General features: G+C 39.3%; 1 protein-coding gene across 11 annotated transcripts in view; it reads left to right on the top strand.

Moving 5' to 3' along the window:
* Positions 1-18,889, top strand: part of LOC114305526 (Polynucleotidyl transferase, ribonuclease H-like superfamily protein) — a 46,306-nt gene that overhangs the window by 12,599 nt on the left and 14,818 nt on the right. For 4 of the 11 annotated variants that reach the window (XR_014361130.1, XR_014361131.1, XM_082914855.1 and 1 more), the window contains exons 3-6: positions 1,468-1,631; positions 2,951-3,632; positions 3,773-3,857; positions 4,708-4,795. Coding sequence is in view for 9 of the 11 variants with exons in the window: in XM_082914855.1 (XP_082770981.1) it covers positions 1,487-1,631; positions 2,951-3,632; positions 3,773-3,857; positions 4,708-4,795 (1,000 nt within the window). In the remaining 2 variants the exon portion in view is untranslated. Of the gene's footprint in view, positions 1-1,267; positions 1,375-1,467; positions 1,632-2,950; positions 3,633-3,772; positions 3,858-4,707; positions 4,796-18,889 lie in introns of all 11 variants that reach the window. The other 7 variants (XM_082914858.1, XM_082914856.1, XM_082914859.1 and 4 more) reach the window with 4 other exon arrangements.

Below are 18,889 nucleotides of genomic sequence, written 5' to 3'. Positions count from 1 at the left end.
TAATATCATCCATTATTTCATGGTATATAATCCCATGGTGTGTGCCCTAGTTTACACTTAAATCCCATCCCGGCAAACAAACATGGCTTAAAAGCATTCAACATTTGTAGATAAGCATCTAGCTTTGGCTGCTGCCAAGATAGTGTTGCAAACTCGCAAACAAGCATGGCCTTGTGAGTATGATTCCTAAAAATTTACCTTCTGACCTACGTTGCAAGTTGCAACATGGAAAAGAAGGCTTGAAAATCTCATTTCCCCCATATTCTCCATTTTTAGGTTCATAGTTAAAGAGATATATAAAGTTGTTCTTTTCCTGAAATCTAGACATTAACATGCAATTATTAATGTCTTCATGGCTGATATTGTGTCATTCTGTGGTATATTTAGAAACTTTCTGATGGATTCTCAAAGATGTGGTGACCTCTCTCTCTCTTTTGCACTTGAAAAGATATCTCCCTAACTGCTAGATGTTTTGTTTGGTATTATTGTGTATGCATGTGTGTTGGCAAACCACATCCTTGTTTTACAATTGCAATACACGAACCTGAGTCAAAAGGCCTTGCATGTTTTATGGAAAGGAAAAAAAAAAAATATAGATAAGTAAACCTATCATGTATCTATGCAATGATCTTTGATCTAAGAAGCACAGACACCGACACGTGACACGACACGGACATGCGGACACATAAATTTTCAAAAAATACAGGACACGACACATTGGGGACACGTGCAAGAAAATATAATTTTATATATTTATTATATGTCATATTTTTAAATATTTAATATGTATTTTATGTCAAATATTTAATTTTATAAAATTTATCAACTTTATGTATGTTATTCTAGTAAAAAAATTAATTTTTTTTTCCAAAAAAATAGTCCTCAGCGTGTCCTCAGTGTGTCCCTACTTGTCCGCAACATGTCCATAGCGTGCCCGACACTCGTACGTGACCTCCGGAGAGGTGTCCGTGCTTCATGGCCTCTGATAGTGATAAAATGGAGCTCGTTGTACGTTTAGCTGACTTGGTTTAATAGGAGTAGATTACAAGGGGCAGCATATCATTAAAATTTCCTTCATAACACGGCAACTTGAAAATTCCTTTCCTTGAACATACCAGGTTAGAGCAAGTGATGTTTTTTCTTTCTCCACCAGAAGGTTTCCGTTAATTCTAATAGTGAATTCATCTTTTTCTTTCTGTAGTTTTTCATTTCATTTGCAACTTTTGTTCAGCAATTTGCAGCATTTTTTTTTGGTTTTAATTTACAGGTGGTAGGTTATGAAAAGTGACACCTTTGTTAAGGCTGAATTGTTTTGTTTTTGTAAAATCATTTAGGAGAGGGTGTTTCTGCTTTGCACTCACTTTACTGGACAAGGTGAAATTGAAAAATTTAAGTTCTCAATGTAAACAATAAATTTCTGCATTTTACTTGCTTGTTTAATTGACTGATGCCCTTTGTATGGTATAGGATCTTCACTATTTCTACCATGGGCTTGGATGGAAAATTCGTAGAACTGCAGCATGAGGATGGAACTCACCAAGGGCGGGCTATATGCTTGCATGCTTATTCTGATTTATCCTGTGTTTCTCCAGTAGTTTTTTTATACCTATTGAAGGAATGTTATGCTTATGGTAAAATTTCTCCCCATCCCTATTTTAATTGTTCGCAGGCATGATTCTATCATAACAGATGTGATTCTTGGAATGATTTATTGTCACATAGAGCAATCAGCTCATGCTTTTGTTGTTCTTCTTTTCTGTTGAACAGGAAATCGTTCTTTTTATCATACTATTATTATAAATTAAAGACAAAATTGTTTAGGTAAGTATTTGGATGTTGTGGCTGGTTAAGATTATTTCATATTTTGATCACTCTTATTAGAGAAGTTGGCTATGTTGTTTCTATTTCAAGGTTCACCATAGAACAAGCCTAAGGGGCTCTAGATTACTGTGGTAGTGCTTCTTCTTCTTCTTCTTCATTTTTTTTTCCTGATCCCTGATTTTGCAGAAATTTTGGGGAAAATTCCATTCAACATATATACACTTGTATACGTAGTTGACAAACATATATTTATGTCCTTCAACGTATTTAATGCGTAGCATAGCTAACCTCCTTTTAGTTTTTGCTTCAGTGACTCATATCTAAGCATAGGATATTCAGCAAGTTAATTAGACATTCCAACATGTGGTTGGAATGTACCATGCAATAAGAGTGAATTGTGGTATACTGGTAGAGTGACCAAAATCTTGTCTTGGTTGGATTAGTCTGATTCATTAAGCTTTTTATTGGGTTTTAGATAATGTTTTTAGTCACGCATAATACATGTTGCAAAGTTGTAATCTTTTGGCTTGGACGTACTCGATCAAAGGGGTTAAAGTACCCAAACCACCATACTTTTCAAGCCTCTCAATAAATATCTCCAAAAGATTCCATTTGCAAGTTGAAACACATTGGTAACATTAAATTTGAATATGAAGCCTTGTAGAGAGAAAGAAGAAATTATTTGTCTATTGAAAGTTGGGGGTTGAGAGCTCAAAGGGTTTAAGATAATAAAAGAAGAGGAAAGAGAGGAAAACTATGGAATGGAACAACCTTAAAAGCCTTGAATGGCTTTGCGGGACCATTTTTCAACACACACACACACCCCCCCCCCCCCCCCCCCCCCCAACAAAAAAAAAAAAGAAAAAAAGAAAAAGAAAAAAAGAGCTAAAAAAACATTCAGTAGAATTGATTGGAATCGACCTATCTGTTTGATTCATTGATTCACCGATTCATGCTTGCTGTAAGTTCATCCAACCAATTCGTATCAATTAGAGTTGAATCCACTCAAATCGTAAGATTTGAATTGTGAGTCCTACAATATTAACAACTATGTTATGTTCTGACTGCTTCTTGGTTCACTTTTGTCATATGCTCTAGCATACTTTGTTCTAAATTTTGAATTTGATAGGCACATGCAAGGCAACCAAGAAGTTCCGTGCTCTTCAACAACAAGTTCATCAAGTTCTATACAACAGTCCTCAACCTGGACCAGCTGTTTTTGTTGCTCACTGTCTCTATGTCTTGCCTATTCTTGAAGAATATTCTGAAGGCTTCAGTCACTTAGTAATATCTGCTCTTCGTCGTTTTCTAAAAGTGGGAACTACCTCCGAAGACTTGCTTGAAGCAAAGTCTCTTGCAGCCCGGTTATTTCTTTTTATTGTTGGTGGCAGTATAATCCATGATGAGAGGGTTCTCATAAAGATGCTCGAAGTTTTTGAAATCAGTATGATAAACATTGAGAATTCCATGTGCAATGCGGAACTGAACAGTAGTGGTAGTTTAGAATTGGCAAGAACATTTGTTGACAAATACATTTTCAAGTTGATAGAATCCGAGTCATACATGACAGCAGTCACTCTATTGGAACATTTCTCTATCCGCCAGTCTGGAGAATCCTTCCTAATGAAAATAATGCAAAACAAAGACTACAGAGCAGCGGATAAATGGGCAACATTTATGGGGAAGCCAATGTTGTGTGTACTTGTTCAGGAATACTCTGAGAGGAAGCTGCCAAAGCATGCTTATGATATTATAAAGAAAAACAATCTTCGAAAAGAATTTCCAGAAATATATCATAAGTGTAAAGAAAGGTGCTTTCTATTGCTTTTGTTGCCCTCTAGGCCATGCCATATGTTTCAGATTTTATATTTTGGTACTTGTGGTGGTTTTGTAAATTTTTAAAATTTTCTCTCCCATCAAGATTAACAGAAAGGATTTAATCAAATTGCAGCTCACTGAAGAAACTAGCAGAAAAAGGATGCTGGGACGTTGCTGAAGCAAAGACGAATGGTGATAAACAATTTCTTGAGTATTTGGTAGGTAGTTTTTAACACTCACTACTATTGAGCTCTGTTTGAAATTTCTAATCTTAATGAGTGCATTTCAACTGTTGTAAAACTGTTCATAAATTCTCATGTTGTGGAACTTGCAACCAAATTTTATGTATTGACATGTGCCAAGGAAGAGGCTTGGTGGTGGGTATAGAATAATTTGAATTCCACCTAACTACAGCTACGACACAGATCAAGCTGCATACCTGGTCTTGAATTATGGGTTCATTCCCATTAATACTGAGTGGCCTTGAGTCTGCTTGGGTTAGGAAGACATACAAGTTGGTTGATCTACCTGACCTTCTAGCTGCCAATGCTTCTGTGAGTTGGGGGTCCTACATTCATTGGACATCTGAACCACATTTTGGGAAAGCTATTTATGTGAAGCACTTTGCATTCCCTTGTTGAGTAATTTCTGAAGTTCTTTTTCTTTTTGTTGCTATGATTATTGCTATGGGAAGAATAGAACTCAGAACATAATTAGCAAAAGGAACATAAGACTGGTGCCACTCTTAATGTTTTACATTTATATAGATGCTCTTGAATAAAAACGTAGTCTTTAGATAATTGTTCAAGGTGATTTGAGGAATTGTCACAGCAGTTCCAATAATTGGTAATGTAGAATATATTTCTCTCTCTCTCTCTCTCTCTCTCTCTCTCCCTCCTTTTCTTTTTCTTTTTTCTTCTATGTATGTAGATATATTTTGCTTTCTGGTAAAACTATAGCAAATTCATTGACTATGCACCTGTTTATCATTGGAGAACCCATTTAGACTGCATGTGGATAAATAACTGACATTTTTTTTTTTGGGTGTGAAAAACATGAAAAAAAAAGGTTTATTTGGCAATGGAAGCTGGCTACCCTGAGAAGGTTGACGAACTTTGTGATCGATACTCCCTCGAAGGTTTCATAAATTTCAAAGGTTTTTGCTATCTGTTCTTTTTCCATTAGTCATCATGCATATAACTTACTGGGTATGCAAAACTGAGTTTATTAAACATGCAAATAAGATAAATCTTAACCTTTATGTCATTGGATTTAAAAAAAAAAACTTAATGTACGACATATCTTTCTGTACTAGTATTTACTGTGTTTCAATTAATTGTCAAGCCCTACAAACTTGTTTACGAGTGAGAAGCAGTGTTACAACATTTTGAACTCTGAACTACAACAATGTTTGTTCACTATTTTTTTATTTTTTATGTTTTTGTTCGTAAATGGATACAAAAATTCTCAATTTGAATCTCTATTGAGATTCCCCAATATATTAACTAAAAAGCTGTTTGAAACAAGCCTTTTAAAACTTTTGTTTCATTTTTTTTATTTATTTCTGTTAATTGCTTTTATAGAATGAGGTGATCTTTTAATTTATATTGGGAATGATGGAATTGATTCTTATATGTCAATGGTAAAAATATCCCCAAGGATCGGTTTGCTTTTGGATTTTATGATTTTTACTATTGGCTTCATGACTTCTCCCATAGAGTTGACAACAAAGATCCTGATTTTGCTCTTTGTTGGGGCAAAAATGCTAGAGATCCCAAAAATTCTACCAAAAGTTTTACCAAATGTCTCACATGGGTGTGGGACCCACATGGGACCCACATTGTGTGGGTCCCACACCCATGTGAGACATTTGGTAGAACTTTTGGTAGAATATTTGGGGTCTCTAGCATTACTCTTGTTGGGGTCTTGATGTTGATTGGAGGGAGTTGCATTGATCTCTGTAGTTTTCAATATCACCAAGGATTACTCACTCTTGCTAGATTTGTATTGTTGGGAAAAATACGCACCCAAGCAATTAGGAATGGCAACGGGCCAAGGATTACACTCCCCGTCTCCGATCCCCCGAATGTAAAAAAACTCCCTGTCCTTGCCCCCGATCCCCTAAATGTAAAAAACTCCCCGTCATTGTCCCCGATCCCCGGCGAGGAACCAATCACCCCCCGCCCCCGCCTCCTAACAGGGATCGGGTTTTCCCGATCCCGAAAAATCATCGATTTATTTATTTATTTTTAATTCAACAATCAACAAAATTCTCAAATTAGTTGATATCGTGATACGGAGCATCTCCAAATATTCAGTCAATCACATCGAGCCCATGATACAGAATCAATCTCACCCCTTGCCAACTTTTACAATTCAAGCCTTTTTGCACATTCTTGCCTCCTCTCCATCAATGCTGGATCTTCATCTAACAATTATGCAAGCTGTTTAGCCTGAACAAGGCAAAACATGACAACGTTATCAAATAACATCAACAGCGTTTCATGGAAAAAAGGATTTGCATCCAAAAACAATTCCAGAAACATTTATCATGTTTGGTTGTGTTTTTTAAAATTAAATCCCATATAATAATTTTGGTAGTATATATTTGAACCTATTCAACTAAACATAGTGCATCTTGTATAACTACCTGTGTGCCCCAAAGATTGAAGAAACTACATAGAAAACTCTTTACACACACCCAGTTAAACGCAGACAGAGACGGTACCTCTTTCTTGCCAATTTGAGTGTAGAAGTGGTTGAGCAATTACTGCTTGGCCTCCTTAAACTTATTGTCAACTGCTTTGGGAATGGTGCTCTTCAATGTCTCACACACCATGCCCACATAAGAAGACACAGTCGACCCTATCTTGGCCTTGATTGTTGCATATCTGAGTTCACTTTCGCTGAGATCGGAAACCCTAACCACAACTCTCTCTCGCCGAAGACAGCAAAAGAGGAGGGAGATCGGCGGTGATGGGAGGAGGGAGAGGAGGACAGAGGAGGAGGAGGGAGAGGAGGACAGGAGAGGAAGGGAGATCGGTGGTGATTGGAGGCTTTTAGAGAGAGAGGGAGAAAGAGATGAGAGGCGGTGTGTGAGTGTGAGTTGTGTAATTGTGTTTTAGGGTTTGGTTTATATATATAGAGGGGTATAATAGTAATTTCACATCAAGGACGGGGACGGGCCAGGGTTGGGGTTGGGGTTGGGGTTGGGGTTGGGGTTGGGGCTGGGGAACTTGTCACTGTCCCTGGCTCGAAATTTATCTGGGATTCTTTTCGAATACCATCCCTGGCCCATTGGGGGTATTTTTCGAGAAAAAACCATTTTAATCGGATCGGGGGGGTCCCGTCAGGTCGGGTTCAAATTGTCATCCCTACAAGCAATGGAAGCAAAAATTATAAAATAAACACAAAAGAGAAGAATACAGAAATTTACGTGGTTCGAAAAAAAATGCGTACGTCCACGGGCGAGTGAGCAATCCACCAATAGTAGAAAATTACATCGGTGAGACAAATACCACTCATTAGTATTTTCCCTACACCCCCCTTATTGTTATTTGTCTCAACCTCACACCCCACTACACACTGTTATGATTCACAGTGCACAAACAGCGAAATCTTCCTTGTAACCCGTACATCACTTCATATCTTTTAGTATATAGATTAGAAGGTTGAGTAATAATAGAGAAACACCCTTTGAACCCTTCCAGTACAATTGCCGAGAACAAGCTGCTAATTTCTCAAGACCAACCATTCACTTCTCCAAGGAAGCTGCATATACCAATACCTCATTTCCAACTCTCAATGTTGGTGGCTTCTACACTTCCCAAACCAAAACGTGTTGACACTTGATTAATGAAGCTGTTGGAAATCCTCTTCACACCAGCAATCAATTTATCACAATAACAAAGTCCTATGTACAACAAATGGCAACTAAACACTAAATCCACTATCATGAATAAAAATAGAAAAAATAAAAAAAAACTGAATCCACTGTATTAGATGTACGGCCTCCATGTCCCCCCCCCCCCCAAAAAAAAAAAAACCATTTTCATTAATTATTAATTTATCATGAACAGAAAAACCCAACAGGAATGAGAGATGGAAAAGCAGAACATAGAGTAGGGATGGAAGTGCTAGCTAGGGCAAGGAATCTACCTTTTCCCTCTACTGTTTTAGTTGAGCAGGAAGAAATGGCGTAATGCCAGATTTTACTATGGTACCCTTGTATATTAAATGGTGTAGAAATTTAATGTATAAAGAGAAATGATTGTATTATTGATTGATATAATGTTCATTGATGTCTATTACAATGATTCATGATTCCTATATATAGAAGAGAAGGTGGTAGTAGGTGGTAGATGGAGTAGGTAAAGTGGAGGTGGTAGGTGGAGTAGGTGAAGTGGAGGTGGTAGTGGTGTAGTGGGTTAGGTTTAGTGGAGTAGGTGAGGTGGTAGTGGTGTAGTGGGTTAGGTTTAGTGGGTGAAGTAGGTGATAGGTTTTAACAGCCCCCCGCAAACTCAAGGGGGATAGGAACTAACCAACTTGAGTTTGGAGAGAGTAACAAAACAAGAAAATAATCTGAAAAATAAAAAATGGATAGGAGACACTGTATGGTCGTGTCAGACCGTTGTAGAAGACTGTATGGTTATGGCAGACCGATGTAGAAGACACGGGCTCGTGTCGGACCGATGTAGAAGACAGTTTATGGGGTCATGTCGGACCGTTGTAGCAGACAATGCTGTGACATTTGTTGTGACAGTTTACGGAGTCTTACTGGACCCTTGTAGAAACTAACCGGAATCAATGTCGGGACAGTTAACAGAGTCTTGTCGGACCCATGAAGGAGCTAACCGGAATCAATGTCGGGACAGTTTACTGAGTCTTGTCGGACCCCTAAAGGAGCTAACCGGAATCAATGTCGGGACAGTTTACAGAGTCTTGTCGGACCCATGAAGGAGCTAACCGGAATCAATGTCGGGACAGTTTACAGAGTCTTGTCGGACCCTTGAAGGAGCTAACCGGAATCAATGTCGGGACAGTTTACAGAGTCTTGTCGGACCCATAAAAAGTCGCACCCTCAAAAGGTGTGCCCAATTTTTCAAAAGGCGTGCCATCAAAAGGCGTGCCCAATCCATAAAAAGGCGTGCCATCAAAAGGCGTGCCATCAAAAGACGGGCCATCAAAAGGCGCGCCCATGTCATAAAAAGATGTGCCGGACATGTTGGCGAGGCACGTGAGCGCCTTGGCTTGCGCGCCCGTGTTGTCGTCTGTCGGCAAGTGGCGCGCGATGCGCGGATCGGCCCTGGCTATTTAAACCAAGGGTGAAGCGGAGGCTGTGCATACCAGTCTGAAACCGCTGAAACCAACCCGTCTCTGAAAAAAAACTCTGCCTCTTCGGAGAGAGAGATACTCTGTAACACTCTGTTTTCTGAGAGAGATTCCTGAGAGAGACACTCTGTAACACTCTGTTGTCCAGAAAATGGCTTCGTCTTCCCGTGGTCTGCTCACTCTCTTTCCAGACCTTAACGAGTCAACAAGAGAGATAACTGGTGCGGGGGCCAGTGAACCTCAACTAAGCGCCCCAGGGTTTGCTCCGTTGAACTTTCCTATGCGGTCGGTGGAGCAAAAAATGGCAGTGCAAACTGACATTGAAGCCAATCAGTATACTTTGAAGTCCTGTGTGGAGACGATGACGGCAGTCACAAACTTGTCGCACCGGCTGCAGAGTAGGACAAATGAGGTGCAGCATTTAAACGGCCAACTGGCTCTGCTCCAACGCATGTATAAGGATGCGCGAGCAGAGATAAGTGTGCTGAAAGCAGAAAATAAGGAGCTGAAGCGGAAGGCCACCGTGATGTTCCGATTTGGAGGGCCGCCATATGCTGCAGTGGAGGAGCAGGCAGGAGGCAACTTGCGGGGTGGCCTAGGAAGCACGGAGGCAGCACCGTCAAGGACCGCCCAGGACGGAGGCAAGAAGAAGAGACCAGCGGCAGAATAGAGAAGAAAAATCCCGCCTGTGGATGTGGTGTTGGTTGTTTTTTTTTTTGTTTTTGTTTTTGTTTTTTGTTTTTTTTTTTTTTTTTTTTGGTGTAAAATTGTGATCGGGGTGATCCCCGGCATGAAGAAATGACAAGTTTGTGGAATGAAAAACGAGTTGGTTGTGAATGGATTTTTTTTTTTTTTTTTTTTTTTGTGTGTGTGTGGAATAAAATCAGCCATCATTCAGTAATGCAATTGCTAAAGAGAAATATTAAAAGAGAGTGGTGGAAAGAAAAGTTTAAAAGAAATGATGGGAAAGAAAAATAAATGTGTTTTTGTTTGGTTTTTTTTTTTTTTTTTTTTTTTTTTTTTTGAAATAATAATAATAATAAGAATATATAAAATAAAGTATTGGAATCCACTGGAATCAATGAAGGCTAGTATAAAATATTGTAGTGGGGAAAAGAATAATGGGTATGTTGATTATAATATGTTGATGGATCAAACACTTTGGGAAAAGGTTAAAGAAAAGTTTAAAATATGAGGGGGAGAATGGGGACTTGAGTAAAAAAAAATGTTGTCATCATAAGAAGTGAGTGGGTGATATTATATTGTGAGGTCAGGTTGGAGTCCAATGTACCAAGAGACTCACCATCCATCCCATAGCCCCCAACTGCATAAACCATGCCATTAACTTCTGTACAAGCAAAATCATAGCTAGCCACATTCATGTCTACTAACTTGCTCCACCTGTTGAGGCAAGAATCATATTGGCAAACATTTCCCGAGGCAATCCCAGTTCCATCTTTCATTGAATAGCCACCCATGACAAGAAGCTTTCCATTGAGAACTACCACCCCAAAACCAGCTTTGACAGGGCCAGGCATTGGAGGGAGGTCTCGGTGTTTTTGTCCCAGACAATCCAAAACCCCCCAGTGGCTACCCTTTCCTTTACCATCCATAGTGAGGACGTAGAGCCACTCCTTAAGCAAGCCAGCTAGTCTCCGAACAGTGATGAATTCTTTGCTTTGCATAAATGACCTCCACGGCCTGCAGACACGACCCATAGCTGGGAAGTCGGAACGAGGGACGAGAGCAAGGAAGCTTCAAGGAAGAAAATTGGTGGTGATGGGTTGACTGGGTGAGTCAAGGACAGCGACTCAAAGGAGTTGGGCGTGAAGGTGGTGGACTCGAAGAAATTTCAAGGTATGTGTAGAAAATTCTAGCGGACTAGGTTGAGGTCCGGCGGACGGCCAAGGTGAGGTTGCCGCCCGCCGGTGAAGCGAAAATACTAGGTTCTAAACCTGCTCTGATACCATGTAGAAATTTAATGTATAAAGAGAAATGATTGTATTATTGATTGATATAATGTTCATTGATGTCTATTACAATGATTCATGATTCCTATATATAGAAGAGAAGGTGGTAGTAGGTGGTAGATGGAGTAGGTAAAGTGGAGGTGGTAGGTGGAGTAGGTGAAGTGGAGGTGGTAGTGGTGTAGTGGGTTAGGTTTAGTGGAGTAGGTGAGGTGGTAGTGGTGTAGTGGGTTAGGTTTAGTGGGTGAAGTAGGTGATAGGTTTTAACAAATGGAAGGTGTAGTTTGAAGGCTAAAAGAGCATTAAAGTTGGAGAATCCCCTTCCCTTCCCCTCATTTTCGCTATTCTTGGACAGAAAGGAAATGGTGGGCCCAGGGGTAAGTGTATTACACCTTTTCTTTCCCTTCCTCTGTTCTCCATAACGAATGAAAATTTCCCATCCATCCCCCTTTAGTTCTGTCCTCTCCATCCTCCCATTCTTCCTTCATACCAAGTGGATCATATGGACTACACTAACGGGGCAATATGGCTACTCTTGGGATTTGGTCATCAGGCATGTTGCAGTTGTGCTAGTGAATAGTCCTGTGTCATTTTATTCTCTCTCTCTCTCTCTCTCATCACATCACACCACATTACATCACGTGTATTTTCTTAAGCTTTTGAGATTCTTTTGTGTCATTGGTTGTTGATCTTAAGCACCTAAAGTCATGTCATCAGCTGCAATTGGAGTCAGGAGTTGGTGTTTGTTGCAAATAAGAAAGAGAGCAGTAACCACAGACTGGGAAGTGCTGCAGCGGTGCAGCTCAGCTCAAGTTTGTTTGCCATTTTATTGAATGATGTGAAAAATATATGGTAGATTAGCATTGGTATTCATCATGCTTGGTTATTACAAATATCAGAGAAATTTTCTCTCCCAGGTTTTAGTCAAGGTGGATCCACATGGCTTCTAGATTTCAATAAGAGGTACTATATTGTTCTCATCATAATCTTTTCACAAAATCTCTAGTTACATTATGTTCTCTATCCTTGTGATATCTGTAATTGGCAATCTAAGCTTGACTTTTAGGGAGAGCACTTCCTATGAGCGTTGATAATAAAGTCATCTTTAGTAGGAGTTTTTACCCACATCATCTCACATGCTGTGTCGTAACTGTTGCTTGTCCCAACTCCCTACCTTTTACGTACCCACATCGCTGATTTATTCCTTTCTATAGTTGTTAAGTTGCTTCCAACATTCATATATTTTTTCATAAATTAAAAGTACTTAAAAGAGATCTTTTAATTGGTTGAAAAAAATTAAAAAAAATTGGTACTAGAATACATCATTTTCAAGTTCTCGTTCCATGTAGGACAAACAATTTGGGATGGATGGAGTAAGATTTAAGAATGTGCTTGGCAAGAATACTGCATGAGCTTATTGGTTACATCTTATGATCCATGCGGACATACAGATGCAAATGAACTTGCAAGTCTTCGCTTGAATTTAATCCCCTTGTTTTCCTGTAAACAAGTGGAAGCTCTCATATTTCTTGTTTTTCGTATCGGCTGCCATAACTTATTTTGTACTAAGTTGACACTGCTTGCCTCAAATGAAATAAGAGGAAACAAATGGTAATTCAAGCTTCCACTTCAAGATGAATCTCTTTTTCTTTCCTACTTTTATATTGGAAAAATGGAAGTGCTGACCTTGTCAGTTTGTTGGTAGGAAGGTTGCAAAGTGGTCTCTGGCTCCACTAACAAGAAGTGACTACCTTAAAGCTTGAACTGGCTTATTTGCAGTGCCAACTTTTTTAGCCATTGGTTCAGGCAGTTGTCCTTACACAAATGTACTGAATTTATTATTTTTCTTAGTACCAAGGGAATAAATATACCAAGAAGTCCCCTAATCATCTGATTGGCCTATAATCGATTCTCTTTTAACCTTCTCCAATCATCTTCATGCGGACTCCCTTGTTCAATATAGGAATTAAAGTATATAGAATCTTTTTATTTTTAGTATTATCTATATAATCTGTGATTGTGTCAATCACTGATTTAGTGCCGCCTTTATATCGTTTTCTAAATTATATCATGAATCTATTATATATACATGGCATCTACCTCATTCATTGGTAAGCAAAATCATTCTTTTCATCCTTTTTGGTATCAGAGCCAAATCACAGAAACCCTAGTCCTCTGCCCAGCTACTCTCAGCACCGCCCAACCACTGTTTCATCTTCTTCCTTCCTCTTTGAGTGCCGACAGTCCCCTTCCAGCCCTCTATTTCACCCTACAGCCCCACCCAGCCAGTCTAGACCCCCCGAAACCACCTACCCAACCCTTTACGCCCCTCAACAGGCTGCCCTAGTGCTGCCGAGGGTCTTGTGGGTTGTTGATCATGGTGTTTCCTAGCCATAGATGCTTCAGCAGCTCTTCTAGGGCAGTTCAGTTCCTGTTTTTTAGGCTGTGATGCTGATGTAATAACCACTTTTTTGGCCTTTTTTTATTAAGTGGACTACTAGATTTGTTCGATAGTATTTATTTGAATTAGCCGTTGAGTTTTTTTCCAGCTTTTCGTATTTTTCTAGACTGTGTTGTTGTGATTTTCTGTTTTCCAACCCTTATTCATCCACCATGACTGGCCCATCCCTTGTTGCTTCCGATATGCCCACTAAACCTGTCCCAGTGACTTTTGATTTTTCTCTTTCTTAACACACTCCTGCTCATTGCATTACGAGTGTGGTGTTGAATGGAAAAAATTTTGCTGCTTGGGGCCGCTCCCTTAAACTCTATTTAGGAGGAAAGGGAAAGGCCTATTGGCTCTCATTTTCTCTTTAGTTTGCAGGGACAGATCCTACACATGCCCAGTGGGATATAGATAATTGCATTATTCTAAGATGGATGTTCAATTCCATGGAGGACCATATTTACCACATGTTTCTTTATTATGATGCTCATAATGATGCTCGCATCTTTGAGCTCTATCAGGATATTACTCGTACCTCCCAATCTGCTTTAGGTCTCTTTGTGTCAGAGTTTTTTGGATACCTTTGGACTTGTTGGAAGGAATTGGCTCAATATGAACCCTTAACTGAGTTACCAGCTGGTGCTGCTGCTCTTGTGTCCCGTTGCCTTGTTCGTTAGCATACTTACCAGTTTCTAATGGGTTTAAACTCTGAATTTGAATCTCTTTGAACTCAGATTTTAAACACATCGCCTATGCCATCCCTTTATGAGGCCTTTGCCACCATTGATAGTGATGAGCATCATCGCGTTTGGTTCAACCCACTACCACTCCAATGACTCCTGTCTTATCTGACCAGATGGCCCTTGCCGCAAACTCTAGTTCTTGAGGTTCTACTAGTTCAATTACCTAACATCATTGTGGGGCTTCTGGTCATGTCAAGGCTCGCTGCTTCAAACTTCATCCTGAGTTACGGCAACGATCTTCTTGCCTTCGTGGTTCTGGCACATTTTGCACTGCTGCTTTAGTGGAGGCCTCTCATACGTTTGGGTCTCCGAGTGTTCCTATTTTACAACAGTTGCTGACTCAGATTAGCTTGCTTCAGGATCAGCTTGGGACTTTGACCACTAGTTCTTCTAGCCCATCATCCTCTACTACTGCTACTCTTGCTACAAGTATTTCTACTGCTTTTCATGTTTGGACTGTTGGTCCCGCATGGGTTTTGGATTCTGGAGTTAATGATCATATGATGGGTGAGTTTTCCTTTCTTTTATCTCCAGTTCCTACTACTATAGACCAATATGTTTGTCTTGTTGATGGGTCTTTATCCTCAATTCGTCATAAGGGTCAAGTGTCTTTATCTCCTGATATTACTCTATCCACTATGTTGCATATTTCTAATTTTGCATATAATTTACTATTCGTTAGTCAGTTTGCCAAGTCTTTCAATTGTGCTGTTATTTTCTTACCTTCTTCATGTTTGTTACAGGACCTGAATTCGAAGAGAATTTTTGTAAGGGATATGAGTACTATGGACTTTACTACTTTGGGGATCTACCGAACCAACCTCCTTCTACTTTAGCTAGTTTTCAGGCGTCTGTTTTGCTTGCTTCTATATCTTGTGTTTTTAATGTTCAAACTTCAGAATTGTGGCATGCACGTATGGATCATGTCAATTTTCAGTACTTATGTCAATTTTTTCATTTATTAAATAAAGTTTGCAAATATTCTAAGTTTTATTGTGTGGTTTGCAAATTATTTAAACATACTCTTACTAGTTACATACCTCATATGACTCGTGCCCCTAGTGCTTTTAACCTTATACATTCCGATGTTTAGGGTCCGTCTCTTGTTCCTGCTTTATATGGCCATAGATATTATGTTACATTTATTGATGACCACACTAGATGCACTTGGGTATATTTGCTCCGTCGTAAGTTTGATGTGTTTTCCATTTTTGTTCAGTTTTTGTAAATGGTTAAGACTTAGTTTCGTACACTTGTTAGTAATATCCGTTCTGATAATGGTGGGGAATATATTTCTAATGTTTTTCGTTCCTATCTTAATCAAATTGGTATTCTTCAACAACTTACGTGTACACAGACTCCTGAGGAAAATGGTGTTGCTGAACGTCAAAATCGTCATATTTTGTCTGTTGTGGGGTGTCTCCTCCATGGTATGAGTGTCCCTAAGTCCTATTGGCATATGGTTGTCTTCATCACTATCTATCTTATTAATAGGACCCCTAGTCGTGTATTGCAGGGTTTATCCCTTTTGATGTTCTTATGCTCCACACTACTCTATTTCCTCTCTTACCCCGTGCCTTTGGGTGTACTTGTTTTGTTCAGGTTCGGAGTCTCGCTCGTACAAAGTTAGATGATACATCTATTCGTTGTGTCTTTTTGGGGTATTCTTCCATGTCAAAAGGGTATAAGTATTTTGATCCTGTGTCTCATCACTTCCACAAACTTTGGATGTTACTTTTTGTGAGGACCTCCTATTTTTTGGTACTAACCCTCCTTTGCAGGTTTCCACTCCCGTTACTTCTAGTATTCACCCTATTCCTATTTTGGACGAGGTTACGGATGAGGTTGTCCCCCCTCATTCTGTACCTTCGCCTCCTTCACCCCCCCCCATTGTAGGTATACTCTCGTCGTTCTCGCTCTCAGCTCCCCTTTGCCGTTTCTTCAGTCTTTGGGTCAGGTACTTCTTCTCCTTTACATACATCCCCTCCACCTCCTCGTCATAATCCTGTCATGACCCAAACTCGTCCCTAAAAGTTTAGGTTATAACCGGTCAGTAATCACTTGATTACTTTCGGCCTCATACAAGCATACAAAGTAATTATAATAATGGGGCCATAAGCAGAAGTATACAACAACGAAGAAGTCCACTGAGTTGTGCCACTATGAGCAAAATATAACACATTCACATCGTTTACATGCCCATGCAAAAATGTAAGTATCATAGGAAATTTTATACATCTTGATTACACATCCCAAGACCAAATAACAAAAATAGAATAAAGTCAACGCATAATGGGAGTCAAAGGCAAAACTCCGTCTCGGAGGTATAACTCGATAGGTTCACAAAATAGCCTCTGAAACTGACTCTAAGGGTGGGCTACATGCTGTAGATCACCTACATGTGCATACATAATATTGGGTGAGCGAAGCTTAATGAGTAATAATATGGTAAAGCAATGTAAATAGATGATCATAAGGTTCTCACAATATCCATAATCATAATATGAAACGACCTTGGGCCCATCATATAAACAGGACAGCCTTAGGCCCATTACATATGAACAAAACGGCCTTAGGCCCATTAATATCAGAACGGCCTCAAGCCCACATAAGTACATAACGATTTCGGGCTCACATATTAACAGAATGTGCCTCGGGCCCACATATTATACAGAACGGCCTTGGGCCCAAACATATCATATCTTAAACGGAAACGTCCACATTGCACATGTCATATAATATTTATGAAGTTCATTCATTTTGATCAAAACACTATGTCGGCACCATTCACCATTCATAGCTCGAGGTACACAATTAAGAACATGTATGTACAATATTATTACTCAGAGTGCGTTAGGTCTTGCGGTGTTTCCTCTAGCACACGACCTACACAAACATTTCATACACACATTCGATGAATAATCCGTTCAATTCATGCACTTTCTTTCATTAATTCGTTTTACGATTCGTTCATTTCCATTCATCTATAGGCATTGTGGAGGGTCAAAACATGCTTATAAACAAATTCAGAGGATCGGGGAAGTTAACAGAAAAAGACAGATTTTTTCCCCTTTTTCCACACGTACGGCCCGCACATGCATTTATTTCAGTAGCAGAGTTATGATTGGCCTTGTTTTCCCATATGCGGCTGTGAGCCCTGCACGTGCGGTTCTAGCTGTTCTGGGCAGTCCAAAGCTGATGCAAAACTTAAGCTTCTAAGCTCAAATTCAAGCCCCAATTCATGCAAAACAAATTCAAAAACATGCTATACTAACATGAATTAAGGGTAATTACAACTCAAACACATAAATCTTGCCTTAACATTAAGGTCATGGTCTCATTTCTTTATTACATACATATATTTCATACATAAGCTCAATATACCTACAAACATGGTGAATCTTCCAACAAATCTTGATTGTATGAACCAACTAGAGTTTATTTCATGAATTAATCATAAGATTGAACTCATATCAAACAAAAATGAAGAGATTAAGGTTCTATTTTTTGCATTTAATTCAACCAATTACACAACGCAAAACCCTAGCTCACAATTTTCAATTTCTTCTTGATTTCATGCCAAAGATGAGCTAAAGACACATTTCAAGGAAATTTCATACCTTAGCTTCAATCTAGGGTTTGCCCTTTGAAACTCTAGCAAAATCCTAGCTTCTTCTCTTCCTCTCTCTCTCAAACTCACTCTTTAGCAAGTCTCAACATGAATGAAGAACACAAGAGGGCTAGAGATATATAAATTAGGCCAATTAAACATTACGAATCGTAAATTTTCAAAATTTCACTGAAGGCTCTAAAAGTCATGCTAATCATAGATATGAAGTCGGTTTTGGTTTATCACACCTCTAAGGCTTTCAATTTTCAGTTCAAAGTTCCAATTGCAACAGATTTTCCTACATTCAACAGATATTATTCTAAATTCACATAATTTATATACTTAAACTTGCAAATTCATATCAAACACATAATCACATTCATAATTAAGCATAGTACGGGTTGGGTTATTGTAGAAAATTTAATGTATAAAGAAAAATAGAGAATTGTATAGATATTGATTGTATTATTGATTGATATATGTTGTATATTACAAATGGTGAGGGGCTCCTTATATAGGAGATGTAGTGGAGTAGGTGGTAGTAGGTGGTAGTGGTAGGTGTGTAGTAGGTGGTAGTAGGTGGTGGTAGGTGTAGTAGGTGGAGTAGTTTTTAACAGCCCCCCGCAAACTCAAGGGGGATAGGAACTAACCAACTTGAGTTTGGAGAGAGTAACAAAACAAGAAAATAATCTGAAAAATAAAAAAATGGATAGGAGACACTGTATGGTCGTGTCAGACCGTTGTAGAAGACTGTATGGTTATGGCAGACCGATGTAGAAGACACTGGCTTGTGTTGGACCGATGTAGAAGACAGTTTATGGGGTCATGTCGGACCGTTGTAGCAGACAATGTTGTGACAGTTGTTGTGACAATTTACGGAGTCTTGCTGGACCCTTGTAGAAATTAACCGAAATCAATGTCGGGACAGTTTACAGAGTCTTGTCGGACCCATGAAGGAGCTAACCGGAATCAATGTCGGGACAGTTTACAGAGTCTTGTCGGACCCATAAAAAGTCGCACCCTCAAAAGGTGTGCCCAATCTATCAAAAGGCGTGCCATCAAAAGGCGTGCCCAATCCATAAAAAGGCGTGCCATCAAAAGGCGTGCCCAAGTCATAAAAAGATGTGTCATCAAAAGGCGAGCCCAAGTCATA

The sequence above is a fragment of the Camellia sinensis genome, chromosome 2 (assembly GCF_055761805.1).
Source record: "Camellia sinensis isolate YWXY chromosome 2, ASM5576180v1, whole genome shotgun sequence".
Taxonomy (NCBI): domain Eukaryota; kingdom Viridiplantae; phylum Streptophyta; class Magnoliopsida; order Ericales; family Theaceae; genus Camellia; species Camellia sinensis.
The sequence above is the reverse complement of the archived record's forward strand: the minus strand, read 5'-3'. Positions and strand labels throughout refer to the sequence as shown.